Below are 23851 nucleotides of genomic sequence, written 5' to 3'. Positions count from 1 at the left end.
TACAAAATTATAAATGTTTAATAAATAAATTCATTTATTTTTATTAAAAAAAATTAAAATTATAATTTTTAATAAAAATAATTATTAAAATTTTGTAAAATCTAAATTTAGTAAAAATCAGTTGAGCACCTCTATTTGAGATTTAATTTTAATTAAATTTAGGGATATTTTTATGATTATAATTTTTAATTTTAAAAATTTTTATAAGATAAAATAATTTTTTAAATTTATTTAGGGTTAAAATTATTATTTTATTAAAATTATTTAATAGTGTTAATATAAAAATGACTAATTAGTACAAATATAAAAAAATAATACAAAATACATATTAAAATTTTATAATAATTAAATAAATATAAAATAAAATAAAAATGGTGAAATATAATTTTCATTTCCTTGAATTAGTTGCACATGAGCCACAACTCACGGCACACAAATAAGCATTCTGAAAAGCGACAAAATAGGCCGTCAAAGAAATTATTGGAGCAGCCTTCCGGGAAAATTCTTCCACTAAAAACTTTACAAGGACTTTTATTAATATTAAATTATTATTTTTGGTTCATGGGACCAGCTGTGGCGAATCGTCCGCCAGTTGAGAGAGCTGAAAAATGAAATGAAACGCAACAAAAGCCTCGACATTTTCCACACGGGGAAAAGAAAAAAAGGGATATAACGATAATCCTCACTTCCCCAAATATCATGGCGACTTAAAGCCTCCCTCTTTGCCTTAATCTTATCGATACCATTTAAACAAGATCGATTGCCCGAACCCTAACTTGACGATTCGACTCACTGACTCACTCACAAGTAAAACGCAGCTATACCATCTGGCCATGCGACTCTGGTCCACTGCGATCGCCCTCTCGAGAGAGGACTCCTTTAAATTATTCTCTGCTTTAGTCGCCGCCGCCGCCGTATCTTCTCAGATTCATTGTATTTGTTCGGATTCTCGAAATGCCCAACGACTCTCATGCCCCTAACTCCAAGGGCATCCTCTGCAATGCCGGCGCCGGTGCCGCTGCTGGTTGGTTGTTTTTTTTTATGGTATTCTTGTTTTCATTTCTTCTGCTTAGCTGATAAGAAAATCGATGAAATGAGAATTATACGGAATTTTGGAATCTGTTTTTTGTTTTAGCCGAGTTCAAGTATCGGTAGATTTTTTGGCTATTGATTATGACTCTTTTAATTTGCCATTTTGGGCTAAACGATTGTTTGACTTTGTGAATATGGCACAGGGATTATCGCTGCTACGTTTGTTTGTCCACTAGATGTTATAAAGACGAGACTTCAGGTTCACGGGCTGCCAAAGCTCACGAATGGAACTGTTAAAGGTATGCCATACGTACTGCCTTTTGCCAAATCTTCTGCAGGCTGCCAAATTGAAATTAAATTGTGCTTTTTTGTGTAATAGATTGAATGTTTCTTTCTGTCTGTTCAGGTAGTCTGATAGTTGGTAGTTTGGAGCAAATATTTCAAAAAGAGGGGTTGCGTGGTATGTACCGTGGCCTCTCTCCCACAGTGCTTGCATTGCTTCCTAACTGGGCGGTGAGTTATGGCTTTCTCTGGTTTAGATGCTCCCTCTCTTTCTTTCTTTTTTTCTTTTTTTCTTGGGGTCACTGGATAGATTTAACTGAGGAATTCATTAAGTCAATTAGTAGTATTGATTCCCAAAGAGATGCAGTCAATTCTTGTTAGTTTAAATGGGTTATAAAATTTTATCTTTCGATATTGTTAATTAAACTTGCAACTATTTTCTTTACTGCTAATGTCTTTTGCTTGCTTGTTTTGATAGATTGCAGAACTGTCTTTGCTTGGTTTGCAATTGATCTGATGTGTTAATCTTTGCAGGTTTATTTTACAATGTACGAGCAGGCTCAAAAGTTTCCTGTGCAGTGAAGGTTAGATGAAGACCCTTTGTTTTCATAATGGATCTTGACAAATTTGTGATTTACGTTTTTTTTTTTTTATTTCTTTCCTTTGACTCATCACATTGCTGTATCCTTTTTGTAATTTTGTTACTTTTATCTGCTTGGTGCATATGCAGATAAGAATCATCATCTGTCTGTGGGCGCTAACGTGATAGCTGCTGCTGTTGCTGGTGCTGCAACAACCATTGCTACCAATCCTCTTTGGGTTGTAAAGACAAGACTGCAAGTTCGTACCAAGTTTCTGTGTTTTTTTTTTGGGGGGGGGGGGTTTATATTTGCATGTACTGATATGTTATGAAAAGAAATCTAATAGCTAATTCATTCGACAGTTCTCACTCAAAAAGAAATCCAGCTTGCATTTGTCTAAGAAAATTCAGATGACCAAACATTGCTTTAAGTGGTATCAATAAGTTGGTCTCTCCAATGGTCATACATTGATGTGATGAGCTGGCAGGACAGCTTGATGCTGTGAAAAAAAATTGGCATTGTTCTTTCTTTTAATGTTATTTAGCTTATCATGTGCATATATGATTACCCAATGAAAGAATTGAAGCTTTGAGCAATCTCATTTTTTCCCTTGTCCTTAAGCAGACTCAAGGAATGAAAGCAGGTGTGGTGCCATATAGAAGTACACTTTCTGCCTTGAGTAGAATAGCTCAGGAGGAGGGTATTCGCGGGTTGTACAGGTTTTGTTTTGTCATTCGTTAGTTTTGAACCATGATCGTAAGCTTCTACTTTGTTGAGAAACTGAATTCACTGATGCATGTGATATTCTCTGTGATGCACAGTGGTCTTGTTCCTGCCTTGGCTGGTATCAGTCATGTTGCCATTCAGTTTCCCACATATGAGAAAATCAAAATGCATTTGGCTGATCAAGGTAATTTTTTTTTTTCATTTGATTAGTGAACTTATCTAAGAGAATTCTCATTTTAATTGGATGTGGTAATATCAGGTAACACCTCAATGGATAAACTGAGCGCGCGTGATGTTGCGGTTGCCTCATCAGTCTCCAAAATATTTGCTTCGACGTTGACTTATCCACATGAGGTACGATATCGAATAGATATTATAACTTAAAATTTTTCTGTCAAGATGTTGGAATTTCTATTTTACATTGATCTGATGATGGTTTAGTCACCAATCAAATTGAATTTAAAGCATGATGACATGTTTATACCTTTGCCCTGGGTTTAGGTACTGTATTTTTCTCACAATATCATTATTTTAGAATTACTCCTAGAACCATACGTTAGAACTCTTCGATGACTATCGCGTCATCTCCTTGGATCTCTTTTAAGATCAATATAGGATTTATAGAGGCCAACTACATTCTGCATATATCTTAAAACTGATATTTTCTTTTTGACTCTTCAGAATGCCCCTACACTCGTCCAATACTCCTTCTTCAGTACATATAGATATAGAAATCTAGCATAAGATATCCGATTGAGCCGTTTCTAGATAATCTTATCACACCAATTTGAGTAGGATTTTTACCATGATTCAACCGAGAATCTTTGGTCACTTTAATGCTAGCCAACAAAAGTAGTAACAGAATGAATTATCGTTATATTATGTAGGTGGTACGATCAAGACTTCAAGAACAGGGCCACCATTCTGAAAAGCGTTATTCTGGCGTGGTTGATTGCATTAAGAAAGTATTTCAGCAAGAAGGTCTCCCGGGATTTTACCGTGGTTGTGCAACCAACCTTCTGAGGACCACACCGGCTGCTGTTATCACATTCACCAGCTTTGAGATGATTCACAGATTTCTTGTTTCTTATTTCCCACCCGATCCACAGCCTCACACATTGTGAAGATGAGTTATTTACAAATTGAAGATATATAGCATTCAACAATATTTCTTCCCTGACATGAAATGGCCACTTGAAACAGCCATGCATTCTGTGGTGATGATTGCAGTTTCAAGAAGGTGGTGTATCACAACTGTTTCTGGTAGATTTTAGCTCTATTCAACGATAACTTAGTCACCATCCTCATCAAAGTTTCCCTGACGGATGGTGACAATTCTATTATACTGACTGGGATAATGACGAAAATTGGGTAAACCCTGGACATTCAAAGATACTACATTTTTCTTAGTGATTTTGTAATAATGGGAACTTCACCACTGTCTGTAGTGATGTTTTGTCCTCCTTTCCACACTTGCATTCAGATTAGGAAAAGTAGGTGTCCCTTGACTGCTCAATTATCTTGTTTTGTATAGGTGTTAAGAGTTGTTGGACGGCTTTATTGGACGGCTTTATGTGTAGACTTTTTTGGGAACTTGAGAATTGAGTTGCATTCGGATTACAATTGCCTATGGCTATGGATGGGCTTGATGCTTTTGTTGATAGCCATCAGGTTGTTTGCTTTGTGCTGCACGTTCTAGGCTATTATATGAACTGCGCTAGTATAAATATATATATTTTTTCCGTGAACAAATGAGCGTGAATTATAACTTGAAGGATAAAATGTACTTGTCAGTTTGCCTTGCAAAGAAAATTAATGAATTGTGAGAAAAAATTTCTGGTTCTTTCTACTTGCACAATTGATGGGAGTGGAGTAAATTGGGTAAGCTGTCGCTTCAGTAAACAATGACCGTTTAACCATGTTGGAATTCTCTGCGGATGTTGGAGAGGTTGAATTCCATAAAGAATTTAACATGGAGATTCCGGATTTGGAAATTGGAAATGAGCAGTAATTTCATCTCTAAGATCACCCGGTCATTTCTGTGGACAAGGTGTATCTCGGATTCCCTCACATTACTTCACATTTTTTAAGCCCTGGGCTTTAGACCTCTAGCAATAGCATCTTGAGTTGTCTAAATTTAAAGACCTTAAATTTACTAGCAGCTCTTTCTTTTACAAGCAACTTGACTAAAACTAATTACTCATTTTCTTTCAGCCTTTTTTTTTTCCATTCTCGCACCGATAAATGGGACATCATTCATGTTGATTTTTAAGTTCTTACCCCATAATAGAATTCAATTATTTTGTCCTTTAATAGTATACCCCACAAAAAAAAAAGCCCACTATTAAAAAATGGACTTTGATTAGAAAAATCATCTCTATATTTCCGTCCCATTGCAAGTAATAAGTGTCCTAATAAAGGAGGCGTGCCAATTAATTGACAACTCATAGGCCAAGAAAGGCAATCCCTTGAGCTTCATATTCTCATTGTAACATTAAAGACAATTAACAGACCCGATCAGTCAATCACTGACTGATTTATTGTGATCATAAGATGATTTTTTGTGGATGTTGCTGAAAATATCAGAAACAAAATGTGCTGCAGGTACCGCAAAATAAGTAGAGGGGACGGGGGAAAAGGAATGTGAGGGGCAAAAGGACCGCCCTTTCAACTCTCATCATGTGTTTGGTGGGCAGCATTCTATGGAGTCATTAAACGATGCTTAGAGTGCAATTGTTTCATGATTTTCGTGAATGCTTGTTGCGTTGCCCCATTTGTTTTTTTTTTTTTTTAATTTTTTTTTTAAAGCTATCATGATCTTTCTACAATTATTTTACGTTGATATTACTTTATTTTTAATTTAGATTAAAAAAATATAACAAACATTCTAACGAAGTATAACAACCGGCACTTAACTTTGGATACTTGGGGGGGGGGGGGGGGGGAAGACTACCTAATGCAGAGTTTGTTTCCTTAACAAACTTTCTAATTCTTGAAAATCAAGATTCAAGACTTGAATTTTTTTTAATGTACTTCCCAACATGAGACTAAGATTTGCCTTAAGATTTTATAACTGTAAGTGTGGTTAGAGGATGCTGGCATTTGCTTTCCAGATGGGACTCCGATTCACATAAAAAAAAAAAAGAAGGGAAATTGACATTAAGAAACTCTTTAGTCTTTACAATTCCAGCCAGCTAACAAGTAACACTAATAATAATAATGATAATGATGGTGGTTGCTTTTTAACTTTGCAATTAACATGGACACTACTGATTCGTTTACTATGTGGGCAGTAAACGGCAATCTTCTTTTGTCTTTCCTTTTGGTCCACGGCTAGACTGCCAAATGTGAACAGTTGTGCCCCAAGAAATAAACAAAAATGGCCATAATTTGCTTGTACCTTTTGCTGCTCACTATTCCATTCCATACTCCATAGTGTAAAAAAAGAAAAAAAAATAAAGGAAAATAAAGTGGTGCCGAGATTACGAGTACATTAATAAATAACAATTGTGTATAGTCTAGTTTGTCAAAGAGACATTTTTATTGGCTACACTTGTCAAGTTCCTTTGATTAAAACATTCCTTACCTAACCCAAAACCCAACGAAAGTGGTTAAAAAGATGAATACACAATACAATAGGTTGTTTACTGTATAGATATTAATTATTACTGGTGTGTGTGGATAAGAATTAAGATGACGCATGTGGGTTCTTTTATATATATGATGTGGGCTTGCCACCTTCATGGCATGAGTGTGCAGATTCCTGTACTAGAAAGAAAGTGATGTGCACTTAAAATTGTAAATCCATGAATATAATCATGTTAAAGAGCCAGCATCAGCATAGCTGTGGGTTCACTCAACATGTGAAACGTTATAATTGATAAAAAGGAAAAAAGTAATTAGCAATCCATTAAACTTTTGGCCCTGAAATGTTTAAGCCTGCCATTATCTTCCTTTAATTGTCATTTGCAATTATGGTTTAACAATTAACTACTTTTTGGCTTCGGTTACAGCAATTATGAAGAATCACTAGTGATTATGCAAATTCCATTTACTTCTGAAAGTGATTTATTTCCCAATCACACTGAACAATCAACCATGCTTCAACTTTAAGTTACACATATCAAGATGCCAGGATTATAATTTTATTTTGAATCTTCTCCGTAATCTTATGTTCAATTTTTGTCTGTTAACGTCTTGTCCATGAAGGAAATGAAAATGAATTCAGTTAGGGTGTGTTTGGTAATTTATATTTCATTGTATTATATTACATTAAAACTATGTTTTTGTACAAATCTATATTTAGCTGTAATTTTTAATTGTATTATGCTATGTTTAAAAGGTACCTAATACAATGAAATGAGCATAAAATAAGCCCATGAAGGAATAGAGTTTAAGTTGCATTGTATTAAAATGCTGTTTATATTCTAAATTTAATCATTTTACTTTTATTATTCAATAATTTATGATAAATTTAAAAATTTTAAATATTTATTCATATTTATTTTAAATAAAATTTAATTTAAATAATGATAATATAAAATACCAATAAACCTAAATATTTAATAAATAAATGATAATACATTACTTTAATTTTATTATATAAAATCATTTTACTTTAAATATGTAAAAAGTATTTTAATTATTTAATCATTCATAAACTAAAATTCTAAATTAAAAAATTAAATCAAATAGTTATTTTTGAAATTAATAAATGAAAATTAATTTATGATTAAATTGAAAATTTTAGTAAAATTAATATTATATTAATTATTAAATTAATTTAAGGTTATAAAAATCAACATAAAAAATTATTCAATAATTAATTTAAAAATTAATAATATAAAAATAAAATATTAATAAATTATATAAGGTATTACTACAAAATAATATAATATATAATACAGTCCATCGTATACTAAACATTATATTATTACATTATAACTCAATATAATACACTACGATACAATATAGCTAATACAATGTAACAGTGCCAGATACACCAGAGTTCATTCCATGTTTGGCTTTCGCCTTCCGGTGTAATGCACGCGCTATAAAGTGCGTGTAGGTCTGAGCATGACCGGTGGAAGGATTCTTTCCGCGCAAAAGTCTTAAGCGGACGGTGGCTTCAAAAATATGAACAAAAACATGCCACGTGGCGATCAGTCCGATCACTGTGGACGAGATGGCAGCTTCTGATTTGCCCGTTATAAAATTTATCTAAAAGGCCGTTATGTGATTTAGACTCGAACTTGGCGAATAAAATATTGAAAGCCTGCCGAGTGCCCGTGAAGTGGGTCCCAAGAAAGACGCGCCACGTGGGCCTCTCGACGTCTCCCGAACCTATTAGGTTTGGTACCATACCGTCGATTTGAATTTTTTGAACGTTGAAGCTACCAAGAGAATGAATGGTCACATATGCCCTCCAATTTTGAGAAACAATCCCTTCGTCTCACCGTTTGATTAATTTAATAAAGCTTTATTGAAACGTTATTTATTTATTTTTATTTTTTTTGGCCCCCCTTGTGGAAGCTTTATTGATTCCTGCCTATGTGCTAAGTCTAATCAACTGAATGATTTGGATGAGACTGATGATTTAATAGTTTTGAATTCGAAGTGTTTTGTGTTGTTAGATGCATTATTCATAAATGAGCTCTTAATAGTATTCATTTAATAATTGTGAAACTTTCCAATGAATTTAACATTAAATATTGTTGTCTTAGCTTAACATATCATTATATTTAATTTAAATTTATTGATTAAATGAATATATTTAATCTCTTTTGTGATGATATTGTATATGACAAAAAAAAAAAACTTGTTTATTTTTATTTCAAAATATTGAAACCCCCTTTTTACTTGTTAAATTATTGAAAATGTAGTATTTGTGTAAAATAAATTCTAATAGATTTTGAATATTTTTTTAAAAAAAATCAAACTTATGGAACGGAGATAAGTAGCCCCATTTTTCCATGATCAAGTTATATTTCTTCTACACAATACTGTCAATTCAACATTGAATGTTGAATAATAAGATTGTTAAATGGTACTTGCAATTGAGAAAATATTTCTGTGTTACTAATTTGATATCAAAAGTGAAATTAAACGGTACAACAAAATTAAATATGGAAAATCAATTTTTTTATGCAATATCACGCAATTTAAAAAAAAAAATGACTCCCAAGTGATAAAAAAGAGAATTGCAAAAATCTCTTTACTTAAATCGCAAGATCGTGATGTCTTAATGGCATTTGGTTAATTGGATCATCATGGTCCTATATAGAGGGGGGGAAAAAAAGTTGGTAACCGTTTTCACCAACCGTTTCCACTTACTGAAAGCTACACTTTACCAATCCAATAAAATGGTCATTTTCTTTTTAACTGTTTGATATATTAGTTTACTAGCTAAAATGTTAACTTTCAAATGAACTTTTTGCTTCGTTAAGAATGTATTGGTGAGTGGCAAATTTTTCGCTCTCTTTCTTGGCTTCAAAACTTAGCCATTATCATCAAAAAGTTGAAATTCATGAATTTGGTTTACTATTTCATAACAAAATCTTTCAATTTACTAGAATGAATTATTTTCACATCTTCGCGGTCCGTCTAAGTTCATGATTTTTTTTTTTTTAAATAAGCCTAAGTTCTCGAATGTACTTCCATATAACAAGCAACAAAGTTTCCTTAAATTATTTTTGGTAATTTACATTGAATAGCATTTTGTTTAAAATAATATATGATCATCTCGAATTGCCAGAATTCTGTTCGGGTATAGCAAATCTCCAATCCCACCAAAATGCCCCATTTCGGAGATTCATCAAAATTGAATTTAGACTAAAATCAACTTACAAGTGTGGAAAAAGTAAAATAAGTAATCCATTCAGAAATGGAATTAAGTAATAAAAGACCGCGAACTCATTCTTCCAACTCTTGTGGTTAAGTTTTGCTTAAAAAGTTATAAATAAATCTTTTAGGGATTAAAGTGAAAAAATTATAGATTGAATAATAGTTGTGATATATGAGTGTTTAAAGTAATTAAATTATATTGGCTCGCAATAAATTGTCCTTAATAGAATTTATATGATAAATATTTTTATAATAAATTATTCTATTAAAATAATTGTTTAGAGTAGTTTTTATAGTATAGATAACTTCATTCCAATAAAAATTAGGTTGGTATGATTTAATAATAATGATAGGCTATAAAATTGAAGGTGTTTCAAACCCTGAATACAATCACACATATGAAGAGTTTTTATTTTTATTTTTTTGGGTGATGCTCTAAGTAAGTCCCCCTAATATTACAAATTAAGCATAAGTATCTATGTACATATAGATTTTTGCAACTTGATATTGTCTTTTTGTCCTCTTGAAGTCACCAAGTACGAAGTAAATAAGACATACATAAGTAAAAAAGAGTTCCAAAACACTCTTTTAATGAGTTTTTTCAAATGAGATAATACTTCCCTCTCTTCAATTTTTTTTTCCAAATACTTATTTGCTTATATGGTAAATATAAGTGTGAAAAAGTAAGTTTTCTTCCAAAAAAAAAACTCTTCAAATAAAAATAAATTTATATTATTTTAATTAATTTTTTTCCTCCACCAATATGAAAACAATTATAACATTTCTCTCTTTTTAAGAATGATGAGGTAAAGATAATATAATACTAAATTAAAAACTTCAAAAGACCCTTAAAATTTTATTCTTCAAATAATATAATATGTCTCTATCTGCAATCTTGAAGAGAGAAGGACAATCTTATTTGAAAAGTTTCATTTAAAGAGTCTTTTGGAATTTTTTTTGTTTATATGACTCTTCAAATAAATAATAAAATCTCATTTAAAAAGTCATTTAGTGATACTATAATCAATTGTGATTTTTTATTTGAAAAGTCATATCAATATTATTTTTTATGTCATTATTATTGAAGAGAGAGAAATGCTAAAATTGTCATTTTATTGGTGGAGGGATTGATTTGATTAAAATATTACAAACTTATTTCAATTTAAAAGGTCATTTAAAGAGTAAATTTTGTTTTGGGGTAGGGGGAGGGGGGGAGTAATACTCTTAACTTGAACTTTTGAATTCACGTATTAATTTTTATGTTACGCACTGAAAACATACACAATTTAGCGGCTGGTGTGACGTGATGTGCTTGAGAATTAACGAAATGGACAAACAAAACAACCTTATGTTTTTTTTTTTTGAATTTTGAACAATATAAATGGAGGCATCTCTATTTAAAAGCTGAGCACGACATTACCTAAATATTGAACACGACCAATTTAATTGGGAGCCGGCAGAATTTAAAAACTTTGACTAAATTGAGATGGTTTTTATAAGATTTAAAAAAAAAAAAAGTATTAAAACAACTTTATTATTAAGATATTTTAGAAAATTATTTTATAAATACACTTTGGAGAGTGATTAAGAGAAGAGTGGCGGTAGACGAACCATTTTTGAAGGGGATTGATGTGGATCCAAAGAAGTGGGTGAAAAATAAAATAAAATAAAATAGGCTCGGTTATTATTATTATTATTATTATTATTATTATTTAACCACGTCAATCTGATTTTAATTTATGGGTTAAACAGAAGCACACGCGCTGTGAAGGCACCTGAACTCTGTTAATAGATTAGATACTGCGTTCGTTCAGTTACAATGCGAGTAGGCTCGGAGATAGGCTCGGAGAGAGCTTGGGGAAACAGATGCAAGATAGTTAAAAGAGTATAAAGCAGAGTTTAGCTTTCTACTTTGGAAAGGAGAGAGAGAGAAAAGCAAAAGGTCATGAAGAATGTGATGATGAGTATTGAGTAGTAGTGAGTGATATTAACAACATCCATCCACCGAAGGAGCAAAAATCTATCAAAGCTCTCTCTCTCTCTCTCTCTCTCTCTCTCTATCTCTTTTGCTTTACCGGTCCCTCTTCTCCGATCGCGCATTTCGCATTTGATGGTGGAATTGCGTTGCTGAAAAGTTTAAAGATTGTTCGTCAAATGGCCGGAGAGGGAAGGCTGTCTTTTTCGGTTGCGTCAGTGGTGGAGGATGTGCTGCAACAGCACGGCAATAGACCGAGAGATCTTGATTTGGAGTCCAGAAAAGCTGAGGAAGCCGGTACTTCTTTTTTATTTTATTTTTTTTGTTTTTAATTTTTGTCTCGCTAAACTTACACATACATAGATGTTTCTGATTATTTTTTGTTTTTTGTTTTCCTCAAAAGACACATAGAGAATTGTAAATCATATTATTATTTTTCTGTTTAATATCTAAGGTGGTAAGTCAAATTTGGTACACGTACATATATGTGCGCATGGAAACAATGTGGTACCTATCTTCAATTTTGCCGTACGTGTGGAGTATGCAGATCTTTGTTGGAACAATTATTGATGGACTTTAAAAATATGGATATTTTGTTTCACAGCATCAAGAAGGTATGAAGCGGCTGGGTGGCTAAGGAAAATGGTAGGAGTTGTTGCGGCTAGAGACTTGCCGGCTGAGCCTTCGGAGGAGGAATTTAGGCTTGGATTGAGGAGTGGGATTATACTTTGCAACGTCATAAATAAGGTTCAGCCTGGAGCTGTGCCCAAGGTCAACATCTTCTTGATTTATACCTTGGCTCAATGTTAATTGATTGATTCTTCGATGAATAAATTCTCACATTGGATTACTCTTTTTAGGTAGTGGAAAGTCCTGATACTGTTCTTGTCCCTGATGGGGCGGCATTATCGGCGTATCAATACTTTGAAAATGTGAGGAACTTTCTCGTGGCTGTACAAGAGATGGGGCTTCCTACTTTTGAGGCATCTGATCTTGAACAAGTATGTTTTGTGTTTAAAATTCTTATCAAGACATCGATTGTATATGTACTTTCAGAATTCAAGTATGAGTTATGAATTAAAAGGTATTTCTTATTCACAATATCATTTGCTTAATTTTCAGGGAGGGAAGTCTGCAAGGGTGGTGAATTGCGTTCTCGCACTTAAATCCTACGGCGAGTGGAAACAGACAGGTGGAAATGGAGTATGGAAATTTGGTGGAACTATAAAATCTACTAGTTTGGGGACAAAGTCTTTTATCAGGAAAAATTCTGAGCCATTCATGAATTCCTTGTCAAGGACCTCATCAATCAATGAGAAATCTTTGAATTCTCACTCTGATCTTGACTCTAATAAAATGGTTGGTAAGCTCAATTGGATTGATTTTGTATAAATACTATTCTGTCTAATGGTTTGCAAAAGTAACAATTTATAATTTTTTTTTCCCACTTTCATTTTTTGCAGTCTAGCTCTGGTTCCTTTAGTATGCTCGTTCGTGCTGTCCTTTTAGATAAGAAGCCTGAGGAAATTCCAACAGTAAGGGTTTATTATGTGTTAATGTGCTGCTATACCACCACTACTCCTTGAAGTACTACAACTGCTATTATGCTTCAATGCTTTTTGTTACTGTTGTAGCTGACTAGCTGATACTTATTTTTCATATCATTTTCTGCTTGCAATAGGTGGTGGAATCTGTGCTAAGTAAGCTTGTGGAAGAGTTTGAGCATCGCATTGCTAGCCAATATGAACAAGTATGTTATTCTTGATATCATCCAAATGTCTCTTTATATAAAGTTGTCTTATTAATAAACAATGTTACTAAATAATTTCTCTCGCATTTGCTCTGTAATTTGAAGATGAAAACGGCTCCTTATCATGTCAACAAGTCTCTATTGAAGTCTGCTATTGTTGATAAAAAGGTGATTTTTTTTTTTAATTTCTGATAACCAGGTACTATAGATTAACAGACTTTTAAACCAATGAAATAAGTGATTTAGTTTTGGTGTATTGAGCATGATACATTTAAAATAAACATGGAACTCAAAAATTTCTGATTCCTTTTAGCCAACTGCAATAATGATTCAGGGTGAAGACAAAAATGTTAAAGGGTCAAAGAGGGAGGAGTGCTTTCAAAAAAACAACATTTCGGATGAGGAATTAAAGAGTCAGTCCCTGAAACAGAAAATGATTTTTGATCAGCAACACGAAGATATTCAGGTGGGATAAAGTTTATCTGTATCTCTATTCTTCTTTTTCGTATTATATCTTGTAAGCAAGCAAAATGCTTAAGGTTATATTATATTGTTTCAGGAACTAAAGCATACTTTGCATACTACAAAAGCTGGAATTCAGTTTATGCAAATGAAATTTCATGAGGAGTTCAGTAATCTTGGTAGGACTTATATTATTTTTCTCTTTTCTGTTGTGTGGTTGTTTATGGAGGGAGGGCTAAGAGGAGCTACTTTCATTTATAACTTTCTTTGTAGGCATTCATATTCATGGTCTCGCTCATGCTGCTTCTGGTTATCATAGAGTTCTTGAAGAAAACCGCAAACTGTACAATCAGGTGCAAGACCTCAAAGGTAGGTCACCGGTTGCCTAAATCATTATTTTCATGCTTGTTTTTTGTTTTGTATTTTATTGAACTTCAATGGATTTACTTTCGTTTTACAGGAAGTATCCGTGTTTACTGTCGTGTGAGACCATTCTTATCTGGACAGTCAAACTATTTAAGCACCGTTGATCATATAGAAGAGGGAAATATCACTATCAACACTCCATCCAAGCATGGTAAAGGATGGAAGTCTTTCAGCTTCAACAAAGTCTATGGGCCATCTGCAACACAGGGTTAGTACATCTAGGGTTGTTCTTGTCTCAAAAGTTCCCTTCCTAAATTACTATATTCTTAACCTTACTTATAGATTGCTGTATATAATAATTGTATCGCAGCGGAGGTTTTCTCTGATATGCAGCCACTGATTCGATCTGTTCTGGACGGATACAATGTCTGTATTTTTGCATATGGCCAAACAGGGTCAGGAAAAACGTACACTATGGTAAGTTATACCTCAAACAATATCCAAAAATATGATAGCAAGTATTTTCAAATGCTTATTAGATTAGTTGTAGAAACTTCATTTGCTTTTGTTTGTATTCTCAGACCGGACCCAGGGAGCTTACAGAGAAAAGTCAAGGTGTTAACTACAGGGCACTAAGTGATTTGTTTCTTATAGCAGAGCAAAGGAAAGATATTTTCCGCTATGATGTTGCTGTTCAGATGTTGGAGATTTATAATGAGCAAGTAAGGGATCTGCTTGTTACTGATGGAAGCAACAGAAGATATCCTTTACCAATTATTTGAGTCTGCATTCCAAGTAAGGTTGTGAAATTTGCATTATTATCAGTCACACTAGTCTGGCAATAGGTTTTGACAGATTAATCAAATTTCCAAAATTTTGCATACATATTTGGATTGATATTGGACAACATTTTTATGATTTAAATTTTCATTTTTGTTTAAATATGAGAATGAAATGAGTTATTTCTCTATTTTACATAAGATTGATGTCCTTCTATTTCATCTTTCTGGGTTTGTCCTTAATCCGTTGCCACATTAGAAATTCGTAACAGTTCTCAAACAGGACTAAATGTACCAGATGCAAGCCTAATTCCTGTTTCATCAACAGCCGATGTTATTAATCTAATGAACCTTGGACAAAAGAACCGTGCAGTGGGCGCAACTGCCCTGAATGATCGTAGTAGTCGTTCACATAGGTAATAATTATTTTTGCTTCCCTATGCATGATTTTGTTGCATTTTCTCTTGCTGAGGCTTACTTTTTTTTTTCTTTTCTTTTAAATCTATTTGCAGTTGCTTGACTGTGCATGTTCAAGGGAAAGACTTGACATCTGGAACCATGTATCGTGGATGCATGCATTTGGTTGATCTGGCTGGAAGTGAAAGAGTAAATAAGTCTGAGGTTACTGGAGATAGGCTAAAAGAGGCACAACACATAAACAGATCACTCTCAGCTTTAGGAGATGTTATCGCCTCTCTTGCACAGAAGAACCCACATGTCCCATACAGAAACAGCAAACTCACACAATTGCTTCAAGACTCACTTGGTAATTTTCACATCTCACATTGAAAGAAAATAAATTCTCAACCTTTGTCCAATGTTAAAAATCTTTCCTAGCATTGGAAGTTTACTTTTGGGCTAAAACATTTCAGGAGGGCAAGCGAAGACACTAATGTTTGTTCATATAAGCCCTGAACCTGATGCTGTTGGTGAAACAATAAGTACACTTAAATTTGCAGAACGAGTTGCCACTGTTGAGCTTGGTGCTGCTCGAGTGAATAAAGATAGTTCGGATGTTAAAGAGTTGAAAGAACAGGTTCTTACTCTCTCAGTGACGGTTATATCAATAGAATTTTGCAATTTCTGTTTCATTGTATTAAAGCAATTCGAATAACTTTCAGATTGCCAGCCTTAAGGCTGCATTAGCAAGGAAAGAGGGAGAATCAGAGCACAACCAATATTCCATGTCTGGCAGCTCTGAAAGATATAGAACAAAACCTAGTGAACTATCACCTTTTAATTCTAACCAAGGGGTTGGAGAAATGTTGGGTGATCAAAATAGCTATCGGCAACCTGTAGGTGATGTAGGGAACATAGAGGTAATTACATATTTGCATCCTGACTTGATGAAAATATTCAATTTCTTTAAGCGTGCGTTTTAATGATGAAAATCATATGAAGTACAGAAAATTAAGGAGTGAATGACTATTTGAATACTTGTTGTGGAACAAAACCAATTATTTCGCCTAGTTTCATTTAGAGTGGTCATATATATCGGTAGCACTCGATCACCTTCTAAGCATTTGCAATGTTTAGTCTCTAAGAGTCGAATTTGATTACGCAGGTTCAAACCAACTCTGCATTGAGGCAAAAGAAGCAAAGCTTTGATCTTGATGAGCTATTGGCAAATTCACCTCCCTGGCCTCCAGTTATTAGTCCTGGCCAACACTATGGGGATGATGAGAAAGAAACGGGATCAGGTGAATGGGTGGATAAGGTCATGGTGAATAAGCAAGATGTTGTAAATAGAGTTGAAAATTCACTGGGATGTTGGGAAACAGACAATGGGCATTCGCCCGATGTCTTTTACCAGAAATATCTCCAAGATTCCTCTAAAATTTATCCGGAACAATCTTATAATATGCTCATGGGAAACAACCGGTTCAATGTTGCTACTTCAGATGATCTGGATGATCTTGATGCTGCTACTAGTGATTCATCAGAACCTGATTTGCTCTGGCAATTCAATCAGTCCAAATTTACTAGCATATCAAATGGTATTGAGACAAAGACTAGAAAGCAAAGTTTAAAATCAGCAAAGAATCCAGGAATAAGGTATTGTCTATGGTTTTATGTTGGTATATTCTACTTTTATTTAATACATTCTTCCCAGTCAATATGAACTGTTTCGCTAACGATTTTTCACTTTGTTGCAGGAGCCCAAATCCTAAGCTAGGCGCTTCTCCATCAAGGAAACTAACAAATGGGGTTGGTGCACCTCTACACCGAAATGGGAGACAGCCTAAGCCTACAGGTGCAATTGGGAAACGAAAAACTTGAAATCAAATGTAGATATGTTTTTAGCCACGGCCACATTCTGAGGGGTGATTTATTTTTCTCTTCTTTCATTTTCTTGAGTTCTTTAGAGAGAGAAGGGAGGTCTTGATTTTTTATTTTTTTTTTATATTGCAATTTTTATGGTATAGTAAAATGCAGCAATAAGTCCAGTTGCTCGTGTCTAATAGTGAGCTGCGTTCAGCATATGTATCCTGACTGCTTGGTTTTGGTGGCAGTTTTTGTTCATATTCCACTATTTTTAACTGAATGAAAACATAAAAATGGGCCTTATACTTGTTTGTATTACAACGACTTTCTGCATTAGCCAGTGGCTTTGAGTGGAGATTTTATTTTTGTTCTTCTCTTCCTCCGACAGCTTTTGTACTTCTTGAAGAATTATTTACCCACGGTCCCTATGCTCCTATGTATTTGAAAAAGTCTTCTTTCAGTACAACAGCTAATTAAACAGTGGAATCAGAATCTTTGCTACCGGTTTCAATCAATTAGGTAACAAAAAAAATACCAGAGTTCACTGGTTGATTCAAGTTTAGATAGCTAGAGAAGTAAATTCTTCTGAAATCTTTAACTTTGGAGTAAGGAGCTCATAAACTGAAATTTTCTTTATCAGCAAATCAATTCTTCATTTGAAATTTATTGTGATAAGCGTCCTGGTAGGAGTATGTTACTTTCTGATAGTCGTCACTCAACCAAGTCCGTGAATAATTTTCGTTGCTCTTCAAAAAAGCTAACCCTGTGAATTGGATCGATAACGCCGAATCGTTCAAAAGTATGCACCGCCCTGCCAACCAAAGTCAGTCATTACCCAATTTTTTAAAATCAAATTTAGGGAAAAAAAAAAAAACATACAAAATCAGTATTATATTAAAAACATAATTAGGATATAGCATGTGCGCCGTGGACTGTGGTTCCAATTAGGACCCCGACTTTAAATAAATGTAGGCCACAAGCAAACTACGAGGACGGCCCACCACATTTTAATAGAGTTGCATCGAACTCGAAGGGTGAAAGCAAAGGCACTCAGAATTTGTGGACTAGAATGCAAATATCTGCTACAGTTAGTTAAAAAGAAGCCTCTGGAACCTTCTCGCACTGGCCTTTTGGTAAAATACGGGTACCCAATCAATACTTGTCTTTTGCAAAAATTCATGTTTGCAAGCAGCTGCACATTATTATAAATATATTATTAAAATCACAACCGCAATTCAGTTCGGTTAACCTTAAAAAAAAAAAAAAAAAAAAAAAACCCTCAATCGCGCTCTTGAAACTATCATTAAAGATGTCCGATACCGGGGCCTGTTACTACTCCGTGCTCGGATTACATAAACAGGCCTCTGCATCTGAAATTCGGGATGCTTACAGGAAGCTCGCTCTGGTAATACATATATTGATCATTATTGTTATTATTAATGCTCTTGCGTTTTATTTAGATTAATAAGGAATTGTGTAAATTTTACCTCCATTTTGTAATTAATTTCCAAATAATTTTTGTAGAAATGGCATCCAGACAGATGGATGAAAGATCCCACAGCAGCTGGAGAAGCCAACCGGCGATTCCAGCAAATTCAAGAGGCTTATTCAGGTATATGTTTCTTTGCATGCATTTGCTTTACTAGATTTTTCAGTTAGAATATATATATACTGATTTGGCATGGCTTGGCTAAGCTAAAATTAACTTGCATGTCGCCTGCATGTCTTTTCAGTTTTATCAGATGCTGCAAAGAGAACAGTTTATGATGCTGGATTGCTTAGCCTCCTCGCTGATGATGATGACGAAGTGAGTTTCTGCTAATTTTGTGTATTCATTATGTACATGGTTTTTCTTCTTTTGATGGATATCTACTGAATCGTGGTTATGCTGTGCAATTGTGGAAGCAGGAGTTTTGTGATTTCATGCAAGAAATGGCTTTGATGATGGAAAGTGTAAGCCCACAGGTTGTACATTAAACGACCTGAGCCTACTACTTGTTATGCGAGTTTCTATACAAATAAACGCACGAATTGCACGATTAATTTAGAGTTTGTTTTTGTAGGAGGGATACACTTTGGAGCATCTTCAAGGATTGTTAACGGACATGATTGCGAATGAACAAAGAATCGGATTTGGATTTGCCGACGGTTGTGATTCTCATTTTCAATCCGCTAGAAAAAAGGGCTCGTGTTAGCCAGATGAAGTTTCATATTTGTGTAACTCGATTTCTGCCCGCAGGCTTAGTGCATTATATTCTTTTTGCCCTGTTTTGTGTGAAATGGGAAGAAGTATATCATCTTATCAAGAAAGTGATGATGATCCTATACATCTCGCCTTTATGTTTGTGTGCTTATGAATATGAATTTTGATAAAACTCTACTCCGATGCAGCTGCTGGTTTTATCATTGCTTCTAGTGCTGCTACATTATTTCCTCCCCCCAAAAAAAAAGAAGAGAATTCCGAGCACAAATGCTGGTTTTTCTAATTTCTCAATTGCATCATGATATAAGCAAGTTATACAAATGCTGTTTCGAACTTAGCATGAAATTTTGTATCTCCTGTCTGTTGCAAAATTTCTGGGATCCACGTTAACAATAGGGTGTTTCAAGTTTCAAGTCACTGAATCAGAAAAACATCTTCATTCTACACCACTAAATTTCAGTGGAGGATTCAGGATAGAATGTAAATAAACCCTAGTAATTGACTCAAACAATTATGCATAATATAACCAAGAACATAATTTAATCCATAACTTTAAATCGTTAAAGATGGAGCGAAGGAAATTTTATTTCTCCGTCTTAGTCTCCTTAATTATAACCGAAATATGATTGTATACAAACATAATTGATGGCATGATAGGAGGGTGCTTTAACCGGAGAGAGTTGAATGAGATTTCGATGGAAAAAGATTTGGGCGTAATTCAGACTTAAGTTGGCCAGATTGGCCTGGAATCACTTAAGCGATTTGTGAAGTCTGTGATTCTAATTAGGGGTGGGCACAATCGGGTTCGGATCAACCCGATCGGATTTTGAGTTGTTCGAGTTTGACAAAAATTAATTCGAATACTACCCGAACTTACAACCCGACCCGACCTAATCTGATTTATATTCGTGTCGGGTCGTAAATTCGGGTTGAATTCGGATAGGATCGGTTTCGGGTTGGCTAATTTTCTTAATTTTGTTTCTAACATTTAAAAACACACAATTACAACAATTAAATATTAATTGTTTAATTTAACCATATATACCATCAATTCAAAGCTTCAAAAAAAAAAGCTTCAAAAAAGCTTCAAAAGTGAAAACTCAAGTTTCAAAGAGGAGAAACTTGGGTCGGGTAACTCGGGTTGAAAGATTGGAGGACCTTGCAGCAGATCGGTGGTCACGGACGCGCAGCAGCCGACCGATGAACGCATAGCAGTATATCCACGGATGCGCAGCAAATCGAGCATGGAGACGCGAGTGAGGCTATGACTTGTGTGGTGGCCTTCGTTGGCGGCCTGGCGTTGGCCCAACGCCGTTAGGGGTGACTGTGTATGTGTTTTGTGTAGTGAGATTGAGGATTGTGTAATGAAATTGAGGATTGAGGAGGGTTGTGAGTGTTTGTGTAAGTAACTGTGTATTGTGAAAATGGGAATTGTGATTTGTGTGTATGTGGTTGTGTGCTTTAGGTTTAGTTTTTTTTTTCTTTTATAGCAACCTGATCGGGTTTTCGGATTGGATCGGGTTCGATCCGATATGATCATAACCCGATCGAGTTTTCTTTATAACCCGATCCGATCTGAACCTGAAATTTTTTAGGTCGGGTCGGGTTGAGCAATTTGTCCACCTCTAATTCTAATGGAAGAGGAGTGCAGCTAATGGCACACCTCTATTTTCCCTTTCTTGGCGCACCCCAAAACTAAAACTAAATGAACGAATGGGTAATTATCAGAAACCTCTCTGGGTTTATTGGTGTATTATCAACCATCTCCCCTGATATTAGTAATCTGTTTATTTGACCGTTTATTCCTTGGTGAATTCACAAAAATAGTCTTGACTTGAGGAAAAAATAGTTCTTCACACAAATAAAAGAATTGTGTGTTAGTAATAACATGTATGTTTTGGTGCCAAAGTGGTCATATTAAAAATACCAAATCACCCTTGTGTTTCTCCAAAATGACTTGGATGAATAAAACAAACAATTTTAATTGGAAATGATATGTTTCAAAGTTAATTCTTTAAATTAAACTGCAATTGTTACTGACATTATTATCATTGCCTTTAACAAGTATATTGCCAGTACCCGTGACTATATAACCCGCTATAAACAAGCTAAATAAGCAGCATACACTTTCAACTCAAACTGAAGAGAAAAATTAGCTGTCATTTCACTTCTAAGCCACCAACCTAACACTGCCAACATCACTTCATCTCCTTATCAACCATCTCTAATAAATCTTTCAACAATCAATTAAAAAACCCAGCATTTTTACTATGCTGTGATAGACAAATTGGTAGCATTTTTAAGTGCTATAAGACTTTAATATGTAGCATTTTTCCTATGTTACAAGAGCAAATTTGGTAACATTTTTCAAGTGCTACAAAATGTAAAAGGATAGCATTCTAGAAAGCAAGAATGCAACAACGTATGGAATTTTATCAACCCAATCCACTTTAAATACCATTATTGGAAATAAAAAATAAAATCCAGTATCCTTAACAGATTAATACACACTTCAAGTTATCTTTAACATTCAATCCCATCATTAATTTCATGAAAACTAGCATGCATCCTTGTTCAACAATCAATGGTAGTAGCTTAAAAATTCAAAATTTTCAATGCCCATTTTCAATCATTCACAAGACGCTGGTAGATGGACCAAAAAAGAAAAAAAAAAGAAGCATTATTGAGATATTCTCAAAAATTTATCGACACCCATTACACAAATTTTACCAAATTGATTAGTTTCAGCTAATAAATTTGACATGCACAGTAATAAGCCACTTTCAGACGAACTGAGGTTGTTTGTGGGTCGACGGCGAAACTCATTGGTCAGCCTTCTTCCACTTAGCAGTCATGATTTAGTTGTCTTTGGTGTTGACGTCTTCGGGTTCGTCGTCATTGTTTCTTGCTTGTGGCACCCTTTCTCTATTAAAGCATAGCAGAAATAGAGAAAATTAATAGAGTGTTGTTCTTGGTAGCTTTGGCTTGAACTGAGCAAGGAGATGCCCATTATTCTTTCTTTTTTTTCTTGAGTGATAATACATGTTGGCTAAAAGCATGATTCGGATTTTTACCTAGTGAATATGAACAAAATTCAAAGCATTCTCAGAATCCAATGTAATAATTTAAGTTTGTTTGATTTTTTTTATTATTAATGAGTTCTAATACCATCTTGAGTGATAATATATGTTGGCTAAAAGCATGCTTTAGTTTTTTACCTAGTGGATATGAACAAAATTCAAAGCATTCTCATAATCCAATGTGATAATTTAAAGTTTGTTTGAATTTTTTATTATTAATGAGTTCTATTACCATCTTGCCTTCACCAACTCAAATTATACTATATGGTATACTAACGTAAGGGGAAGCAGTTGATAATACGTCAATACAATCTCTCAAACTAAGAATACGCCAAACTTCAGGGAATGTTTATGATAATTACACATGAACGAATGCAAAGTAATTTTGAAATCCAATTTAATTCCAAAACTAACCCTTCTCACGTTCTTCTTTTTTTAAATAAACTCTCTCTCTTTAATTTGTCTTTTGTGAAGTTTGAATTTTTTAACAAAAGAAAAGAAAAATAAATAAATTCTCTCTTTCTCTCTCTCTCTCTCTCTTCAATGATTTCTTGTGCTATTTAACAAGCTTGAATTTTCAATTATGATTTTTTTTATATTAGGAGAGAGAGAGAGAGAGATTGAGATTGAAAACTAGAAGTTGCAACATAACTTCTTAATCTAGAAGAAGAAACTTATGCTAGCTATAACAATAATAAGTATAATTAATTGCTACTCTTTTTTTTTTTTTATGGCGAGTATAGTCCTCTCATTGTTTGTAAAATTTACCCCAAAAAAAGAAAGTGAATTTATTTATTCTTCATTAAAGCAATGAGATTGAGAAAGTTGATGTTATAGCCAAATTACGAAAGTGTGGTCGAAGGGAACAAAATTTAAAACTTAATTTTTTTTAAAAAAAAGGAAGGAGACCAGGGCAATTTTGAACTTAGCGTGGGTTTTTGAGAAGTGTTGCATAAAAAAAAAATTAATTGGTGCATTTAATATAGGGGTTTCTTCAGGAAGTGACACGGGTGGGAAAAGCTCCATCATGGAAGAAAGAAGAGGCCTGGACTTTCCCGTTTCCCGCTTCCGGCTATTCTTTGAAGTGCACCGTTTCAAGCTCGTTAAAAAATTTAAGAGTTTTCAAACAGCAAAAAGCTATAAACTCTAAAGATTAAGAAAATAAAAATAAATAAACAAACAAATAAATAAACGCACTGTTAGGAAAAAAAAAAAACAGAAAAGGAAACGCACTGTGTCTTTCTTGTTAGAGGGGTTTTTTTATTTAAATATAATCCATTTACCTCAGAATATTAAATTTATATTCAATTATATAAATATATACTTTAAGGAGGGAAAAGTTAAAAATACCTAAAAAAAAATTTAAGAATAAATTGAGTATAATGTTGAGTAAGTCATGTGTATCATTGAGTAAATTTTTTAAATAAATTTAGTAAAAATCGAGTTTTTTTTTTTTTTAAAAAAAATGAAATAAGGGTTAAGTAAAATTTTAAATAAATCGAGTAAG

The 23851-nt window shown here is 33.8% G+C and overlaps 3 protein-coding genes across 4 annotated transcripts; all 3 read left to right on the top strand.

Annotated features, from left to right (window-relative positions):
* The first annotated feature begins 573 nt into the window (after positions 1–573).
* Positions 574–4244, top strand: LOC18046862 (nicotinamide adenine dinucleotide transporter 1, chloroplastic). The gene is given in 10 exon segments (XM_024189344.1): positions 574–1024; positions 1236–1331; positions 1439–1545; positions 1849–1872; positions 1874–1898; positions 2045–2154; positions 2520–2614; positions 2717–2805; positions 2881–2975; positions 3509–4244. Coding segments are annotated over 10 exon segments (948 nt in total). The 5' UTR covers positions 574–954; the 3' UTR covers positions 3746–4244.
* A 7155-nt stretch (positions 4245–11399) lies between these two features.
* LOC18046861 (kinesin-like protein KIN-14I) lies at positions 11400–17426 on the top strand. The gene is made up of 19 exons (XM_006444360.2): positions 11400–11736; positions 12044–12210; positions 12300–12440; positions 12562–12798; positions 12903–12974; positions 13121–13189; positions 13295–13357; positions 13524–13655; positions 13749–13830; positions 13925–14020; positions 14112–14285; positions 14388–14494; positions 14599–14777; positions 15051–15212; positions 15309–15562; positions 15669–15832; positions 15918–16115; positions 16361–16851; positions 16953–17426. The coding sequence occupies exons 1-19, from the start codon at positions 11619–11621 to the stop codon at positions 17074–17076; spliced, it is 3030 nt and encodes a 1009-aa protein (XP_006444423.1). The 5' UTR covers positions 11400–11618; the 3' UTR covers positions 17077–17426.
* Positions 17427–18302: 876 nt separating this feature from the next.
* On the top strand, positions 18303–19386 carry LOC18046860 (dnaJ homolog subfamily C member 5B). 2 transcript variants are annotated; one of them, XM_024189060.1, is made up of 5 exons: positions 18303–18466; positions 18586–18673; positions 18795–18868; positions 18970–19014; positions 19125–19386. In XM_024189060.1, exons 1-5 carry the CDS (start codon positions 18371–18373, stop codon positions 19254–19256), a joined length of 435 nt encoding a protein of 144 aa, XP_024044828.1. In that variant the 5' UTR covers positions 18303–18370; the 3' UTR covers positions 19257–19386. The 2 variants fall into 2 exon arrangements, with proteins under 2 accessions (XP_024044828.1, XP_006444422.1); XM_006444359.2 differs by having other exon boundaries at positions 18304–18466; positions 18970–19026.
* Positions 19387–23851: the final 4465 nt, after the last annotated feature.

Source organism: Citrus clementina, unplaced genomic scaffold (assembly GCF_000493195.1).
Source record: "Citrus clementina cultivar Clemenules unplaced genomic scaffold, Citrus_clementina_v1.0 scaffold_3, whole genome shotgun sequence".
In the NCBI taxonomy this organism is placed as follows: domain Eukaryota; kingdom Viridiplantae; phylum Streptophyta; class Magnoliopsida; order Sapindales; family Rutaceae; genus Citrus; species Citrus x clementina.
The sequence above is the reverse complement of the archived record's forward strand: the minus strand, read 5'-3'. Positions and strand labels throughout refer to the sequence as shown.

Excerpts from the sequence above, each read along its gene's own strand:
- LOC18046861 (XM_006444360.2), top strand. The coding sequence starts at position 11,619 with ATGGCCGGAGAGGGAAGGCTGTCTTTTTCGGTTGCGTCAGTGGTGGAG. Across the intron at positions 12,211-12,299 it reads AGCCTGGAGCTGTGCCCAAG|GTAGTGGAAAGTCCTGATAC; the intron begins GTCAACATCTTC and ends TACTCTTTTTAG. Across the intron at positions 16,852-16,952 it reads GCAAAGAATCCAGGAATAAG|GAGCCCAAATCCTAAGCTAG; the intron begins GTATTGTCTATG and ends ACTTTGTTGCAG.
- LOC18046860 (XM_006444359.2), top strand. The coding sequence starts at position 18,371 with ATGTCCGATACCGGGGCCTGTTACTACTCCGTGCTCGGATTACATAAA. Across the intron at positions 18,674-18,794 it reads AATTCAAGAGGCTTATTCAG|TTTTATCAGATGCTGCAAAG; the intron begins GTATATGTTTCT and ends ATGTCTTTTCAG. Across the intron at positions 18,869-18,969 it reads TCGCTGATGATGATGACGAA|GAGTTTTGTGATTTCATGCA; the intron begins GTGAGTTTCTGC and ends TTGTGGAAGCAG.